The sequence below is a fragment of the Phaenicophaeus curvirostris genome, chromosome 1 (assembly GCF_032191515.1).
Source record: "Phaenicophaeus curvirostris isolate KB17595 chromosome 1, BPBGC_Pcur_1.0, whole genome shotgun sequence".
Classification (NCBI taxonomy): domain Eukaryota; kingdom Metazoa; phylum Chordata; class Aves; order Cuculiformes; family Cuculidae; genus Phaenicophaeus; species Phaenicophaeus curvirostris.
In genome coordinates, this window is record NC_091392.1 from 10066128 (window position 1) to 10083912 (window position 17785).

Below are 17785 nucleotides of genomic sequence, written 5' to 3' on the forward strand. Positions count from 1 at the left end.
TGTTCTTAAATTCTTAGCACACAGAGTCCTATAATTAAATCTGAAGGCAGCTTAGAGGAACTCCCCAAATAGCAACTCATATCATTCTTCTTAAATAAGTAGATATTATCTTGTCTCAACTCAGCTTTTGACTTTTAAGGGCCATCTAGGGTCACACTGTGAAAGACACAAGACTTTTCTTCCTGAAGTCTAAGGATAACCAAACTGGATCAAACAAAAAGACCCTATTTGGTGCTGTTCTACCTCATATAAACAGGTCATAGGGAATTGTATTTCTTCACTATAGTGCATTAAGTTTCTGTTTTATATTTCTACAAGGCATACATGTTACATTTTCGGTTGAATATTGTTTGTTTTTAAATTAGTCTGTCATTAGTTACACTCTTTCACAAGTATTGTGGCTCAATTCCCATCTTCCTTACTAGACTGATGTGTCCCTGTATACCAGGACCTTCACTTTCAGCAATATTTTTCTGATTACTATCAAGCTCTTTTTTCTTCACAAATATCTTATTTTCCACCATTTTATGCAAAGTCTTGGGGAATCGAAACACTTTATGACATTATTTTCAAATATGCTTTCTAACAGCAAGTAATTTTAATTGAAAATAATTCATATAATTTGGATGTAAGATAAAAAATGTTCCAAAGAAGCAACCACAGTTCTTTAGAACGCTGGCCGATATTCTGGCATGTTGCATCCAGCCTTTTATAACAGTTTGCTTTGCTTATTCTTTACTTTTTTCCTAAACAGTGGCTACATACTTTTGATGAGATTTCATTAAAAGAAATCAATTACTGTCTTAGGAAAGCTCTTGTACTCAAGCTTGAGTTTTCATCTTGAGAGACTTAAAAATGAGTATAAGTCAAGGTTTTAAATTTAAATTGTTTTTCTTCAATTCAAATTTAGAGATGGGCTTGACTTTCTGTTCATTTTTTATAAGTCACATTCTAAAACAAATACCAGAAGAGGATACAAATGAGATTTTGAAGCCAAACCTTCAGTTTTCACTAAGTAAACCTATATAGTGAAACTAATTTTAAAATATTGCTTTAGCACATAAATGGAACCTACACTAGGATTCCAAAATTCAAACAGGTTTAAAAAAATGGCTTTAGTTTTAAAAGAGCACAACATCCAGGGGTTCCCACTGAAAATGAATAATGTTTTTAGCTTTTGAGATATCTGAATTTTTCCAGGGTTCCAAGTACTGAGCCAGCAAACAGTTCTTTATTTACTCCACAACTGCCACAGTTTCCACAAACTATTAGGTATGTTAAAGACAGTAATATTCAAGGATGCTGACGCTAGTACTCAACGTTATAAATGTAAGTAATCCCTACTGGTCAGCTGAGAGGATATAAAATGTGCCTTTTCTTTCCTGAAGGTTTTGGGTTTTTTTTTTCCTTTTATATGCTAATTTATTAATTTTATCATACAGTTTAGAATTTTAGACTTGAGATATGAAGACATCAAGACACCAACACTGTTGACCCTTTGAAATTTATCATGTATGGGATTTATAGTGATCACTATTAGTTCTCTGGTCAAGTGTCTCAGACTCCACAGCCTGGAGTTAAATCTCACCTTGTTAAACTGTGTGTGATTAATAGCATGGGAATTTATTGACTCCAGAAGGAGTTTTTTACAGGTGGAACCATCTGGCTGCATATTGTTAGTGTTAGCAAAAAGGATGTATCCCCTAAGACTCTCAATGATTCATCTTGGCTGCTCTCAGGTTTCCAGCTGAAACAAATCCCAACTAATCAAGCCAACAACAATTGTGTGTGTATGTATATCTGTGTGGCGTGTGTGTGTCTATATACACATACATACATAACATTTTAAATTTCATATAAAATACACACATTTATTTTCATGATAAAAAAGCAGTCTGGTCTGACCTGCAGTATGGGTTTCTACATATGTGCTAGTTTTCTAAAGGAAGAAATTCAGCAAAAGTTATTTCAATTGAGACAGGAGGAGATTAAAGAAAAATAAATTCTTTTTTCTGCTTAGATAATGACATAGATAATGATAGTCAGCCTCTGGGATCAGAAAAATGCATTCAGTTCTCCATGTAAGCTTCAGTAAGAAGTCATGTCAGGATGAGTTATGCACCAGCCAGCTACATGTAGGCATAGGTCAATTGGCATAAATGATTTGCATAATAGATCATAACGGTTTATTGAGAGCAATCAATCAATAACTAATCACTAGCCAAGAAATCATACATCAGTAATAATGTTTATGATTAATTCATACATGCTGATCTAAATAATATTTTTAAACCATTTCATGTTAGATTAAATTTGTGCACAGTTAGGAAGAAAGAGACTGCATAATATATGAACCAAGATTAAGAATCATTCAAAATTCTAATATGATATAAGATGCTGTTTTTACCACATACAAAACAATTTTTTTCTGAAATCATGCATATATATTGCCCCTATTTTGGAGGAATCTAATAAGATAGCAATGAAAAACCACACCTTTTTTTTTTCTCCCATTAAATTTTCTTCCAGTTATTTGTTGAATCAACTAGATTCTGTTTACTTTAACAACTAAATAGAGAAGCACAGTATCATTTTACATTTTAAATTCTCTTCTCTATCACGGAAGAGTTGCATTCAGTCTGGTTACTATAGCAACAACTGACCCTATTTAAAGTTCGCATTTCCTGGTGGTTTTGCAGAAACAAATTTTATCTTTCTTTGACTTCTGAATTTGTCTTGCTTATTGAATCGTAAAACTCAGATTTCCCTTTCATTCTAGTCAGCTGCTCATAGTTTGGGTTTACACTGATGGGCAACACAAATGAAAGTCTTTATGTTGTATAGCGGAAATATTATTCAGCACATTAAAGCTGATTCTAATCCCAGTGGAGCAAAACCTATGTCAGTTGAGCTAATGGTCAGTAGGCATAAATATATGTATTTTCAGAACTACTTTCAATGAAACGAAGTTATTTGATCCCCAAAGGGCATCTAACACAATGGATTTTATACAGGTTTATAACTTTTGCAAATATAATAACATTAGTCTTGCAGGACTATTGCAGAAAGGACATTCTAGCTAACTTCAACACATGAAGGTTCAGGCTGCAAAACTGGGGGATTAAATTCAAAGCGAGAACACTTGCAATTTTTCTGCTTAAACTTACAAAGTGTATAGATTACTTTATCTCTTCTTTTATTTGGAGTGATACTGATTTCATAAAGGAGTCTCAATTTTCTTGTAAATAGTTCTGAATTATTTCCAAAATATTTTGAACAATATTCCATTTAGAAGTTTGGGAATCAGTGGAGGTTGGGGCTTAAAGATTGATTTTTCGGGGCATTCATTTGGTTTGGTTGGTTTTTGTTTTGTTTTCTTTTCTTTCTAGCCCACTGCAACTTAATTTGACTAATTTCTTTTTCACCAAACGTTTTAGAAAAGCAAGAATTCTGCAGTGTATTTCTGATCTGCCAGAAGGAAGCAAATGGCTATAGTACTCAGCAGTGGGTTTCTTCTGTTATTTAATATCCATAAGTTTTACATAAACAGAATCTTCTCACTTTATCACTTATGGCTAAATTATGCCTGAGTTCAATGTCTCAAGTCTCACCTGTAACTTTGCTTTAGCTGCATGGCCAATTAGTAACCACTATGCATGTCTGCTATGCACAATGCACATTATTGCCCTTTGCCCAGCAGTGGATCAGAACATTTGACCTGTCCTTGGTTTTCAAAGCCTACCATCTCCGTCGTGAAGAAACAGATTGGTTTGACAAGCCCAGAGAGTCTCGTTTGGAGAATGGACACGGACTCGACAGAAGGCTGCCAGAGAAGCTGTCCCACTCTCGACCACCAAGTCAACACCAAGATCAAGTAAGCTGTCAAGTAAGCTGTGCCTGTGATTTTATAAATGTTTAAAAATTTAACCATACTCTCCAATAGTGTAGGGACTCAGGATTAATCCAATTCCAGCTACATTCAACTGAAGTGCTGTTGAACCTGTATTTGTCATCAGTACTTGATGATGGAATTAGAGTAACATTTGTCTACAATTCAGTATTGATTTTGCAGGTTGTCTCTTGATTTTTGAAACATGTCTGAAAATAGTTAATCTACTAGCCAAAGCTACCTATATACTAGGTATTCCTATTTATTTAAAAAAGGAGAAAAAGGAAACAGATAGTCCCTTTTAACCCTATCAGCTTTATCCCATCCAAATTCAAGGATGAAGAAGTAGTTTAAGGAGAAGAGTTGCTTTATCCTATTGACACTTGTTCCCACTTTTAGTTGGTCACTACACTCCCAAGATTCTGTGATCAGTACTGAATAAATCAGCAAGACTTTATCAATATAATAATTAGAATGCTTTATATGTCATAGTGAGAAAGAAAAATACCACATTCTGCTTTTCAAGCTTGCCAACCTTGAAATGCAGTTCACCTTAGTATGCCATCACATATCCTCTTTATATTAATGAAATTTATTTATTTCAAATCTATAAGGTCCTCACTTGTTTCAGTTATCATTTTTTTTTGATTTGTTGATATTATATGCTGTTCTCCTTGAGACACAATGGATGCAAAAGAAGGTATTGCATGGCCCCTTCATGTTACTTAAGAATTTATATTGCTCATGTTTTCTTAAGAAAACATACAAAAAGGAATGTCCTACTGTCATGCAGCCTTCAAAACTTTTAGCATTTTTTCTAGCATTTGACAATTTGATGCTTATGAAGTAAAAATGTAGGTTTTATGAAGTAAGCATTCAAATGTCTTACAATATAAGCTGTCATTTATTTTTATTTTTCCCTCTTTCCTATCTCTAGTTCAGCATATGTGTATCTGACCACTACAACATCATGAGTTAAATTAAAAATTTACCTTGAAAATCAGTTTTGTCCAAAAGGGTTGCTGATATCCTGAGATCTATGATATGGAGGTGGTCAGTAAGATGTATTTAGTTCTTATAACTACAGAAGTTTTTTTTTCCTAGGAAACAGTTCCAAGGCAAGTTACTGGTCAGAAAAGTCCAATCTTTGCTTTTTTCTTCCTAATTGACCTCTTTATCTTATAAAATTCCCTTACATGAGGCTTTCATAGATTTTCTTTATCAGACAAAACTCTCACTACATCAGGCCCAGCTGAAAGACTTTGATCAAAATTTTTCAGAAGAAAGATTGAGGGGCCTGAGAAGTTCTTGTTTTCCTGGATTGTTTCCAGAAGCAAAATGTATCTTTTTTTTTTTTTCTTCCTGAAGCTGTTGTGATATCCCCATATTCATAAGGAAATAGAGCTATCACATTTAAATATTGCCAAAGGCATTTTTAAGTTTTTGTAAAATCTGGGAAATTTAAGAGTGGACCTATTCTAAATGATCCTCTGCAGAAGAAAATTGATGCAGAAGGAGAAGCTTTAAAATATTTCCATTTTCATCTCTTTCCTTCCAGGTTAGCTACGTTCACCCACTGGTATAAAATAGTATCTATATGTCTGCAGAAGGAAGAAATGCCAGTTGTCGCCAACTCTACATCACCAACCTTCTCAAAATGTTGCTCAGATATTATGTATTTTAAATATCTTCTGTGAACATTTGTTTGAGATAACCATTAAAAAATACATATTTTCAGACACATCCAGAAATGAAATTACTTTAAGACAACATTAAAAGGGTCAATGCCATTTAAAATGGTTCCATTAGCTCCACATTGAATTCTGAAAGGAAAACGCTTAGCAACAGAAGCAAGTAAATCGATATTAACATCTCTGTTTTCTAGTATTCATTTCATATTTCAAGGCTATCAAGAAAAATAAGCCATTTTCAGCCAAGTGAGTGTGCTGAGGCAGAGTAAACACTCCCTACAGGCTTTTTAAGACCTGTCTCTTCTGTAAACAAAAAATTACGGAGTTCGTTGTCCCATGTTGTCTGTTTCCTGTATCCACAACTCAGTTCTGAGCAGAGAGCTGTAGTGCCAAAAATGGCATATAGGTCTTCATCCTGACCATCTGAATAGGTCCACCTTCACCAAGAGCTTTCTTTCATGCAGAGGCTTTTCTGAAATCAGTTTCTTTTTTAGCACAGTAATTAAGCCATTGCACCTCCTTTAATATCCCATACTGAACACAAATCAGCCACAAAAGGCAGTATTTACTTGAGTACCACTAAAAATCTGCTTGTAATGTATCAGTCCGTGTTTCCAAATACACATATTGGATGCAAATTTGCCATTTATATTTTCTCCTTTTTAAAAAATGTGGTTTACTGACCACTACAATATTTACGTTCCAGAAGATTTTGTTTCATATGTGAAACATCAATTTCCATTCTAAATGAAATCAGGACTGCTTGAATACATCCCACAGAGCTTGTACAATTAAAGGTCATGAATAAAGTGCAACCCTCTGCTTTTGCAGCAAGAATGTAATGGAGTGACAACCCTGAACTTCCATGTTTCCATAGATTTCTTGTAGCCTAGAGGATTAGGCTCACATACTGTATTATTAATATTAAAATATATTTGTTTCTATAGCAACTCCTATGGCACTACATAGTATTCTTAAATCACATTAAATTGCAGTGCAGTTTAGTATTTTAATAGCTGTTTCCCGATATAGTGATTCCAAACTGCTTGCCTAAGGAGGGTAAACATAACTTAAACCCAATCAATACACAATCTATTGTGGAGTATTACTGATCCCTGTTGACCTCAACAGTTTGCTTAGTCACTGCCAGTTGACCAGCAACTTCTTTAAATCTCCAGACACCAAAGTTCTTTTTTGTGATTATGTTCTGTGAAAATTATTTGTATATCACGGAGTCACAGAATGATTAGGGTTGGAATTAACCCCTGGAGATCATCTAGTTCAACCTTCCTGCTAAAGCAGGTTCACCTACAGCAGGTTGCACAGGAATATATTCAGGTGGGTTTTGACTATATCCAGAGAAGGACGTTGCACAGCCTCTGTCACCTTCACAGTAAAGTTTTTCCTCATGCTGAGATGGAACTTCCTGTGTTCCCATTTGTACTCACTGCCCTTTGTCCTGTTGCTGGACACCACTGAGAAGAGACTGACACCCCCATCCCCTTTAGAATTTTATAAGCATTTATAAGTTTCTCTTCAGTATGTGTTTTGCAAGATATCTCTGTTATCAGGGAACTATCAGTAGAGAGAATATTCCACTATTAGGATTTCTAGATAATTTGATATTCTTGCTCTGCAGAGAGGAAATACAGTGGTTCAAAGCAGCAGGATTACCTTAGCTATGGAAATTCCTGGTGCTGGCTTTTACATAGCTTGTACACTTATGCAGATACCTGTAATGTTTGGAAATTAGGATAGGTGCTGTCTAACCTGTCAACTTCAGCATCCACTATCTTGTTCCTGGATACCTAACTCAGGTAAAATTTCCCTTGAAGACTGTGTTTCCTAAAGGACTACAGCCTGATGTAGATGCTGAGATTCACCTTACCAGGCCCTGTCTAAAATATTGGTGGAAGATGAGGTGCAGCACTATTTAAAACAAGAAATTACTGTGGCTTTGAGGACCTGATCAAAAGATCAGTTAATAGGTCATAGCTGTTGCCATAGACTTTGCCTGGAATACTAAAATACACTTGGTGCATTTTATTTCTTAAACTTAAATACAGCACTAAAGAAATTTATTCTTCCTCTTTATCTCATAAAATTCCCTTAAATGAGGCTTTAATAGATTTTCTTTACCAGACAAAGCATGTAAAGACAACAAAGATAAAATAAAGTGTATATCTAAACTGATTTTCTGTAACAATGTTAGAAGACCTCAGCACATTTATTTGCCTTTTTTTGGGGGGGGCGGGAGGGGTAGGGCAGTCTTTTAGCTGACTAATAACGTGAAACAAGTGATAAGAACTTAAATTCCTGGAGGAAATGCTTTATCATCCAGTTTTCATTTAACTCACTGAGATGCAACCCTCAAGGGCCCTCTGCATATTTTGTAGAAAAAAAATGTGACTTGAGACCCATGTCAGCTCAAACAGTAGGAGGGAAAACTGGAGAGTCAAAATGTGTCTGTAATCAGAAGAGGATGGCATTGCCAGTGCTGAACTGCAAGAGTTATTACCTAAGTATATTGAATGCTTCCAGAAAGGCAAGGAAAGCATCTTCATGGAAAGGACATCAAGACCTTGAACATCTTGAGGGATAGGACGTCTGTGACTTCTCTTGGCAACCTAGTTCAGTGCCTTACCACTCTCATAGTGAAAAATTTCTTCCTCATATCTAACCTAAATCTACCTTCTTTCAACTTAGAACTGTTACCCCTTATCCTATCACTACACTCCCTGATGAAGAGTCCCTTTCTATCTTTCCTGATGGCAGGAGTCACTGAGGTTTGTCGCAAATATGTGGGATGAAGTCACATTTTGTTCTGTAATATAAATCTCTGCTTAGGGACTTAAATGTCCTGCATTCCTGCAGCCTTGCAGTGGAGGAACTGTCCCTTCTGTGTTGTAGTTCAGATTTACACTGTCGCAGTGGGGCCCCTCTATTTCTTCACTGGGGCAACTGGGGGAACAGTCAACTCAAAGGGCCTCCTGGCATATATTGAGGTGAAGAGAAGTCAACTTTAGTGAAAGTTAGAAGATATGAACAATTAAAAACATGAAATAATTTGTATTCTACTGGTTTTCAAATAAACTAGTAGATTTCAGGTAAACATGGGCATTAGTGGTTTAAGTAAACCCATTAAAAATATACTATTAAAATTGACTATTAAAAATAGTCTAACTGCTTTTCTTTGCATTATCTATTTACAACAATAACTGTTTTTTTCCTATTTACTCTGCCACTTTCAGACACATACTGTTCTGGATGTAAAGGCCTAATGACATGTTCAATTTCAGTAGTGATTCCCATAAACAGTGAAAAATAATATTCTACCCTGGATACTAATAAATGCTTTTATTCATTCCTATATGAATCAAAATGATTCTGGAACTGAAAGTAAAGAGGAAAAAATTGCCTAAAGTAGGAGAAGGTCTATATTTTCTGATATATGTTTCAGCAATCATGTACAATATGGCATTGAATATTATTGGATTATTATTTATTCAAAAAAAACCCAGTCTTTCTAAAGAATGATAAGATACAGCAATTAAAAAAAAATGTGAATTGACATTTATGAGCTGCAATGTTCCTCAGTTAAACTGAATTGCTTCCACTAAAATGGATTCCAGCTAAGGATCTGTTCAAATGTGTTAAAACAATTCTCTTGAATTGTGTTATTTTGTATTCTTTTTTATTTAATAAAAATAAAATCAGGTACATCCTTTCAGATTTTTTTTTTATTTTCTGTAAGCTACACATGACAAATACATTATTTTTACTATTAAATTAAACTTGTTGAATATCTGGTAATGCCATTAAAAGCAGCAATACCCCTATCCATTTATAAGTGTGGAAGTCTCATAGTACTTTAAACACTTCTGGTAGTAGTAGACCCTGTGTCCTTGCAAATTTCTGTGAAAAGTCCTGAAGTCTGTTTGATCTCATGTTCTGATTTATTCTCGAGTACTTGTCAACTACTAATCCATGATGTCCTTTATGTCTGAGATAAATTATAGTCAATACACACACACGTGTGTTACAGAAGCACTTCAGCCTTCTGATGCAACATCATCCACTGGAGAAAAAACTAAATCATGACAAAAGATGTATAAGCTCTTCTGGTCACTGTGGGACCTAGCTAAGCGAGTGCCTCGACTTCTCTGTTTCTTGTCTCATCATTTATGTGTGCTATCCACTAATACCATGAGCTCTGCAGGGCAGTAAGTGGGTTTGAAGTGCTTGGATCAGGGGGAACTTAATCCCTTTAAATGGTATTTTACTATAAATAATAGTAATAAACTCTCAGCAGCAGGCTGCTGGTATAATGCAGCATATCCATGCTGATTAATATTGTCCCTTTGGCTCCTTGAATCCACCTCCCCCAGGTCCCATCCCATTGACACTCAGCCTGGAGCAGTCACAGGTGATCACACTCCCTTCGTGCCATCTGGATGCAGTGCTCAGGCTCAGCATCAGTGTTGAAGAGGCAGAAAAATGATGGATTCTGCTTTGCTTCCAAAAGATCAAAACTACAGATAAAGGCACTCTTTCTGCAAAGGCACTTTGGTATGGACTCACGGTGATTGTCCTTGGCAAGCGAGTTAGTCCCTACTGCATGGCCTCTCCTGCACTCATATCATGGGGCAGGTGGGATTGTCCCATCTGGAAACCTGGTTCTTTCCTGCATCATGCGGAGATGCAGTTCGTTCAGCTTTGGCACTTTCCAGTATCAGCACAACTCAAATGTTACACAGTTTCATATAATATGTAGCCCTACGAGTTTTAGGCTGGATTCTTAAACAGGCTTTTGAAATTTGATGACAAGCAGTATATTGGGATATGTGCTTTTTCTGAAACTAAAGCAGTAACTCATTTACACATTCAACCATCATTTCGTATGAACAGGATTTTAGAATAATTACAGGAATAATATTTAATGTAATTATTCACTTGAACATTGGTTGGACAAAGGATCAGTGTTAAGAGAAGGTACAGAAGACAGTAACTACCTTCTTGTCATTAGGAAATAAATATTGAAACTAAAGCCATACTCAAAATTAATCTGGCTTTATGGAAACAAACATTCATTCTCATGCAAAAGGATTTTGCAGCCCGACAAATACCTTGAAACTTAGAGGAGTGTTTGAATGGTGAAGCTGTGATATTTCCTTGTATGAACTAAGTTTGCTTGTTTCTGTTTCAGCTGTCTAAAAATATTGATACAATTAATGTTATTGTATTTTTTTATGATGTGTATATTTGTGTTCCTCAGATAAATGGGAAGCCACTGCAGTACATTTTCCCTCATACAAGGTTGAAACTACTGAGAGACCCAAAGGATCACACAGTTTCAGGTAAAAAACAGCAACCTTCTATGAGACATGATAATTTGATTCGCATGAATCATGCAAAAGGTTTGCAGTATTAAAAATAGCCCCTGTGTCATATGCATCAGGAAATTCAGCGGTCATTTTAAATCTTTCTAGCTGGTCCTAACAGAAAGCAGCAGTGTGGAAAAAAGGTCACAACATCTGTTCAAGATACATAAGCTATACACATTAAACACAGACGGAAAATCTGTTGTTATACGTAACAGCACTGTTTTACTGTTGGTTTTTTAATGGAACAATATTGTCTATATGATAAGTTTTTATGAAGTAGGCTTGTGTAGGTGTTCAACATGTACAGAAACAAAAATTTTATTCTTTCTGTACTGGAACTCTCCTACAGAGGTGGGTAGCAGAACAATCAGATCTCATTTTTCTGAGCTATCTTCACATCAAGATTTTATCACAGGACTTCAGATTTTTTTCTCTTTTCCCTAGCACTAACACAAATGTTCATGTAAGTCTGAGTCTACTTGCAAAAGAGATGAAAGAGATAAAGGTTATATTCATTCACCTCCTGGACTGTGAGCAGGAACACAGCCTGATGTTTTCATGTATCAAATTGTAAAAGGCTGCCACTTACTGGATCTGGCACAGGTAATTACAAAAATAATTACCAACTGCCAGCCCTGGTGTTCCCTCGAGCATTAAGCAGAAAGTGGTGCAAACTTACTTGAATTGCTAAATACTGTTTTCACAGGGTTTCTGGCAGTAAAATCTTGTTCACTTCCACCCCCTGTATCCACCTCATATTTAGGGTGTTAAATGGATGTTCTGTATATATTATAAGATACTTTCGTGCTAGTCAGTGTAACACCCACGGATTATGTTGGGATGCATAAAGACCCCTCCACCCGCACAGAACAGGCTGAAAGAAGCCACCAATTCTGCTGCTGTGTCAACCTCCACTGCCCCAGGCCCTTGCAGTCCATAGGAACTCCTTGACATCCTAGTGGAGTATTTTGCCCTGTGGGTGATGAGTAATTCTGTAGTCCAAGCAGCTCTCTTGCTCAAGAACAAGGAGAATTACAACCACTCAACTTTAATTTGTGATTTAACGTTCCTGAAGGAATGCTCTCCTATGTAAAGTCATTCACCCTCATGCAATGTAAAATGCCTATTCAAAATTTTCTACTAACTCTTGTGCTGGAAACCACATCAACATGCTGTGCACCAGGGTAAATGCCTTGTAAGCAATGACTGGAAAACCAAGGTGTAATTATTGATTTCCCATTTACTAATGCCCCTCACATCTTGAGATCACACAGGATCAAATATTCACTCAGGAAATTGCTAAGACTTCATAGCCCACATTAGGATTGCTTGCTGCTGTACCTGTGCTCTATTGTACCTAAATTATGATTGGAGTAAGAAAGCTTAATTATGTCTCTTAGCTTTGTCTCATAGCTAAGAGCTATGTCTCTCTCTCAGCTGTGGTCATACTTTTGTGTTTTAGTACAGATACAATCATGAACACCTGCACAAATTCAATTCTATGTGATGGACATATAGATTTCCCTGAAAATATGAAAAGGTTGAAATGCAAATTGTACAGAAAAAAAGCTAAAGGTGGAATAGGTTACCAACAGGGTACCTTGAGCCATAAGAAATTGTTGTATTTTTTACATCTGTGAGGTAACCATAACTCTTTGACTTCATACTATCCTTCCTCCTCTTCTCAGTGCTTGAAGGATTAAAGTACACAGAAGCTCTTTTTAAATGAGTAGTGTTTCTGCTCAGCCTTAAGCTTTCCATGGGGCCCCTCCCAGAGCCACACACATGGGTTTTATTAATTTTTTTAAAACACTAGTTTGATTAACCATTATCTGCAAACTAATAGCAGTTATATTTGTTTATTAACCAGACAGTCACTATTAACTAGAGACTGGCCTAGAAATATATTATGCAGAAAATGTTGCTTAAAATACTGGTAAATTAAACAATATATACTCTTATATCACCACAGTTATATGTCTACAAGACCGTTGGTTGTTAATCTGGATGCTATGGTTGATTGTTTGGCTGGCTGGTTTCTTTCTCTTTGTTTATTTGTTTCTTCTCTTCCTCTCCTTCTAATGCTCTCCCTTTCACCTTCCACCTCTCTTTCTTATCAAAAGTACTAAACTGAGGTGTTGAATAATTTTATTTGACTGTCTGCCTTCTAATTGTTGCATAGGCACAAGAAGAGTGTATGCTAAAAATCCCAGAAACTCTCAATAAACTCACATGGGGACTCAAATCTCTCCAAGAGAACAGCCCATTGCTGTGTGGGTGGTGATGAGAGTCTCTGTTGCAACTGCCCTTGCAGCAGCATCTTCAGCTGCACTGGATGAGGATCCTTGGAATGTTGTATTACTGGACTCTTACAAGCCAGCTGGCCCACGGTCCATTGTTTCCAATAATCTTAACAGTATTTACCAAACAAACCCTGCCTTAGCTATGTACAATAGCCCGTTCTGTGTGGTCATTTCTGCACATCCAAGACCAGTTTCTACTGATGATTTAAATGATTGAGGTGAAATTTGGTCAGTTCAGCAGCAGGAGCTGCCTGGAGAGATGCCCGAGACTGACAGGTTCTCCTTTTATGGAAATAATAAACACATCTTAAGTATAAAAATAGTGCATCATAACTGGTGTATACACAGTAGCAGCTACATGGGAAATCTCCCAAACAGTCCACAATTGTCCACAACCCCCACTGAAAGAATTTCTGTAACTGTTGATCAGATTGTTTTGATAGGAAGTTGGCCAATGGCTCAGCCCACCACCTCATCTCACTAGGGAATTCCTGTCTCAGCCTGGGCAGTAATGAGTCTCTGTGGTGGGTCAGCCCCAGCACCCAGCTATACCACAGCTATAACTATGGGGCAAGCTTGAATTTCATCCTAATATCACCATTATAATTTGAGTTCCATAGACTTCATCACATAATTACCATAGTGGAGGTTTCTGCCTGATTATGGATCCAGGAATTCTCACATTATGAATATCAATAAGGAGATTATTCCCAAATAATTCAAAATTCAGGCTGTATGACTACATGTTAGGTGAACGTGCATTCTGATTGTTTGCTTTCTTGATTAATGAAAACTGGCTCTGAGTTACAGATGCCTTTGCTGCCTGTTATATAATCTGGTATAATTTTGCACACAAAAACTTTAATGGCAAATTTTAACATGTGAGTGAGGTTTTAAGGAACAAGCAATAGGACCAAAATTATGATGGCAAGGGAACAGTAGCTCTAAATGAAAAATAAATGTATACTTGCTAGCTGGCCTCTCTCTCAGATTCTTGTTTCTATAGAGTAAGCCATCATCTAGAACTCGTAGCTCTTCTCAGACAATGCTGATAGATAAGAAGGAATTGCCAATCATTTTCTCTGCTAAGTTTGATTAATAGTTTGCATTAAAAAAAAACTTAGCATCATGATTATGATGAGTTGCCAAAGCAATGATGGCAGCGATCAGTGAATGATGATGTTGCAGTGTTTAATGCTCCAGAATCTCTCTATTTGTTTTCACTGAGAATCCCTGATTCCGTTCGCACCATTTAGCATAGCAGCATAAGCACCGTTTTATACAGCCAGCATTTTTTCTTCTGTTTTGAACATGTAGTTATATTTGAAAAAGTAAAGAGAGGACGTGGTTATTGAAGGTAATCAAAGCACTGGCAATGCCCTTGGAAATGTTGCAAAGATTAAAACTTACGTTGTGCAATTCCTGATTGGAAAGCTCTTTAGGCACACTGAGTGAAAACTCAACAAGGCAGACACATCTCAGTACATCTAGAGGTATGACAAATGCATTTAAGTCACAGGTAATTTTTGCTGCTTTGCCTCACTTAGGCTGAGTCACAAGTAATTCTTCCCTTTCCAAAGGTACATATTCTGTGTTTCCAGGAAGCAAAATCTTGTATAACATCCTTTTCAATTCTGATGAAAAAATAAAAGGCAGAGAAGCAGTTCAGAAAAAGCTGTGAACTTCATAGTAGAGTAAAGAACAGGATTAGACTGTGGGCAGAAATCTGTACCCTTAATCTTCACTTTAACAGTGATGTCAGTGAAGCTGTTAAGAGGATGACAGGGTAGCTGTAACGCTGCACAAACGTCAGAGATGCCTCATACTCTCCATAAGGATTATTAATTCCTGCACACAACACTAAATTTCTGCAGCATGCCAGCTCACGGACTACTTATTCTGAGCAAGAGGAACAAAATTAGAAGAGTTGTCATGTAGCAAGACCTCACTGCCTTATCTCTAAATTTATAACCCTATATATTTAGGGGGGTTTCACTTGCAAGTTCAGCAAATGGAGTTCTTACAGCAAAATACTGTAAAAAAACCAAACCAAAACAAAACAAAATAAAACAAAACAAAACTGCAGTGAATATGTGATTACTAATCAATTAAAAAACATGTTAAGTACAGTTGCAGTCAGTGTTGAAAGTGATACAGTAGTCAAAGGATGAGAAGTGTAACCCACCTCTCATCTTCAAACACTTTTCTTAAAATATTGCTATCCTGTTTCTTTGGTTTAATGTTGTGAAGAACTGAGATAATACTTTGCACAAAATCCCAATACCATCCTCTAACACTCACTTGTCACTGGGGAAGGATTTCATCCCTAATTAATAGCCATTATTCCCTTAAACACTTTCTCCTTATTAAAGACATGGCGCAGAAAGTAAAAACCCATAAACAGAAATAGACAGAGCTGCCAGTAAACAGCGGAGGTTTTCCAGTGAAGTCATAGGGCAATAAGTTATACCAGGAAAGGAAATAAAGGGATGGAGATATGTCTTCTTTGTATCTTAATAGCAATCTTAGAAAGAACTTAATAATGTTCAGTGTTTTTTAAATAAAAATAAAGACCACAATCATTTTTTTCCGTTTGTTAGAAACAGTTTGTAGAGATACAGATCACATATTCCATGTTTATGTGCCTTTTCTCCAAATTAACATAATTTGAACAGCACTAGCATGTTTATGCCTTGAAAATACTTTCCATGGACCCTTTTTGGCAGCTTAGTTGTGTATGCATTTTTCCGTATATGAACATCTGTTGAGGGATGCCTAATAAAATCTTAAGATGAACAGAGGTAATTAAGAGGGCACTGTGTCTAGTGGTTATAAAGGTCCAATTTATTTTCGCAGCTTTCATGCAGAAAAGGCTGCAGAAATAGACTGCACTGCAACAGTTAACTCAAGTCCCTAGGTTCCTGTGGAAAGCTAAGAGGAAAGCAAGAACATAAGAATGAGATTCACAGAAGCCAAACCAGAAATCTCTCTGTTCTGGAGATAAGTAATTCAGGTCAGCACTTTCTCATGAAGGACTAGAAGATGAGACATTCAGGGATGCTTATCATTAGTGAGACAACTTGTCAAGGATATTAGAAAAAGTTAATGCAGAAATGTCAATCCAAGGTTTCATTTCTCAGGTGAGGCATAAATTGTCTTAACGACTCTCAGAGGGAAATGAAGACCTGTGTTCCCTTCTCTCCATTCTAGGTAGCAAAAAAAATGCACAGATTTAATACTTACCCTAGAATGAGGCAGTTACAAATAGCAGTTTACTAGAGGAGGGAATAGTTTACAAAAATCACCTTTTGGATATGGCTATATTCCTCTATTGATTATAAAAGGATCATGAGGTGACTAACTTAGAAGATTTTTGTCTTATAAAGATCTTAAATTACTTGAGATGGACAAATATGGTTTATGTACAAAGATGTTACAGAACAATCAAAAGAACAGTAGACGACTTGTCTCTGAGAGAGCTGGGGTTGTTTAGCCTGGAGAAGAGGAGGCTGAGGGGAGACCTCATTGCTCTCTATAACTACCTGAAAGGAGGTTGTAGAGAGGAGGGTGCTGGCCTCTTCTCCCAAGTGACAGGGGACAGGACAAGAGGGAATGGCCTCAAGCTCCACCAGGGGAGATTTAGGCTGGACATTAGGAAAAAATTCTTCACAGAAAGGGTCATTGGGCACTGGAACAGGCTGCCCAGGGAGATGGTTGATTCACCTTCCCTGGAGGTGTTTAAGGCACGGGTGGATGAGGTGCTGAGGGGCATGGTTTAGTGTTTGATAGGAGTGGTTGGACTCGATGATCCGGTGGGCCTCTTCCAACCTGGTGATTCTATGATTCTATGATTCTATGATTCTAAAGGACAACATTGCTCCTCATCACCAAGGAACAAGTGCCTACTGCAGTTGGATGCAATTTCCAGAGCAGGATGCTGGAACATTTTGAGAATGATTGCCTTCATTTCACTGTTTACCTAATCATAGATTTGTACAGGTCTTTGAATTGCAATAAGTATACACTCCCAGGCAATCTGGATGCAGGATGATTAAGGTTAAGATGTTCTGATTCTGCAGGTCACTAACACAGAGAAAATTTTCCTTGTGGGTTGTCTCATATCACCAAGATAACTGAACTGCAGATTCAAGTGAAACCTCTGCTTTTTTTGTTTTCTGTGTTTCTGAATTCGTTTCACTAATATTGTTGATGGGTAACACGCACTCAATAATTGCATGTTTGCTTGCTGTTTTACTTCAGTAAATAGAAACTGGGGAAGGAGAGTTGTCAGCCAAAGTTTCTAAACTAATTTGATAGAATGTATTCTTCTTCCTAAAAAGTCTTTTTGTCAGGAAAGGGAGTGAGTTTGACATTAGACAGTTGAGGCTGATGAAGCCAAAGCTCTCTGAGGATAAGCACCAAGAAAATTGTATTAATTTCCTCCCCACACCAAAAAAAGGAATCAGCCCTCCATATTCCTTACAATACACATTTTTCTTAATGAAATACAGTTCAGGG

General features: G+C 36.7%; 1 protein-coding gene across 1 annotated transcript in view; it reads left to right on the forward strand.

The window, feature by feature from the left end:
• Nucleotides 1–17785, forward strand: part of PCLO (piccolo presynaptic cytomatrix protein) — a 356197-nt gene that overhangs the window by 211209 nt on the left and 127203 nt on the right. The window contains exons 8-9 of the mRNA XM_069850050.1: nucleotides 3738–3886; nucleotides 10856–10937. Of these exons, the coding sequence (XP_069706151.1) occupies nucleotides 3738–3886; nucleotides 10856–10937 (231 nt within the window). The remainder of the gene's footprint in view (nucleotides 1–3737; nucleotides 3887–10855; nucleotides 10938–17785) is intronic.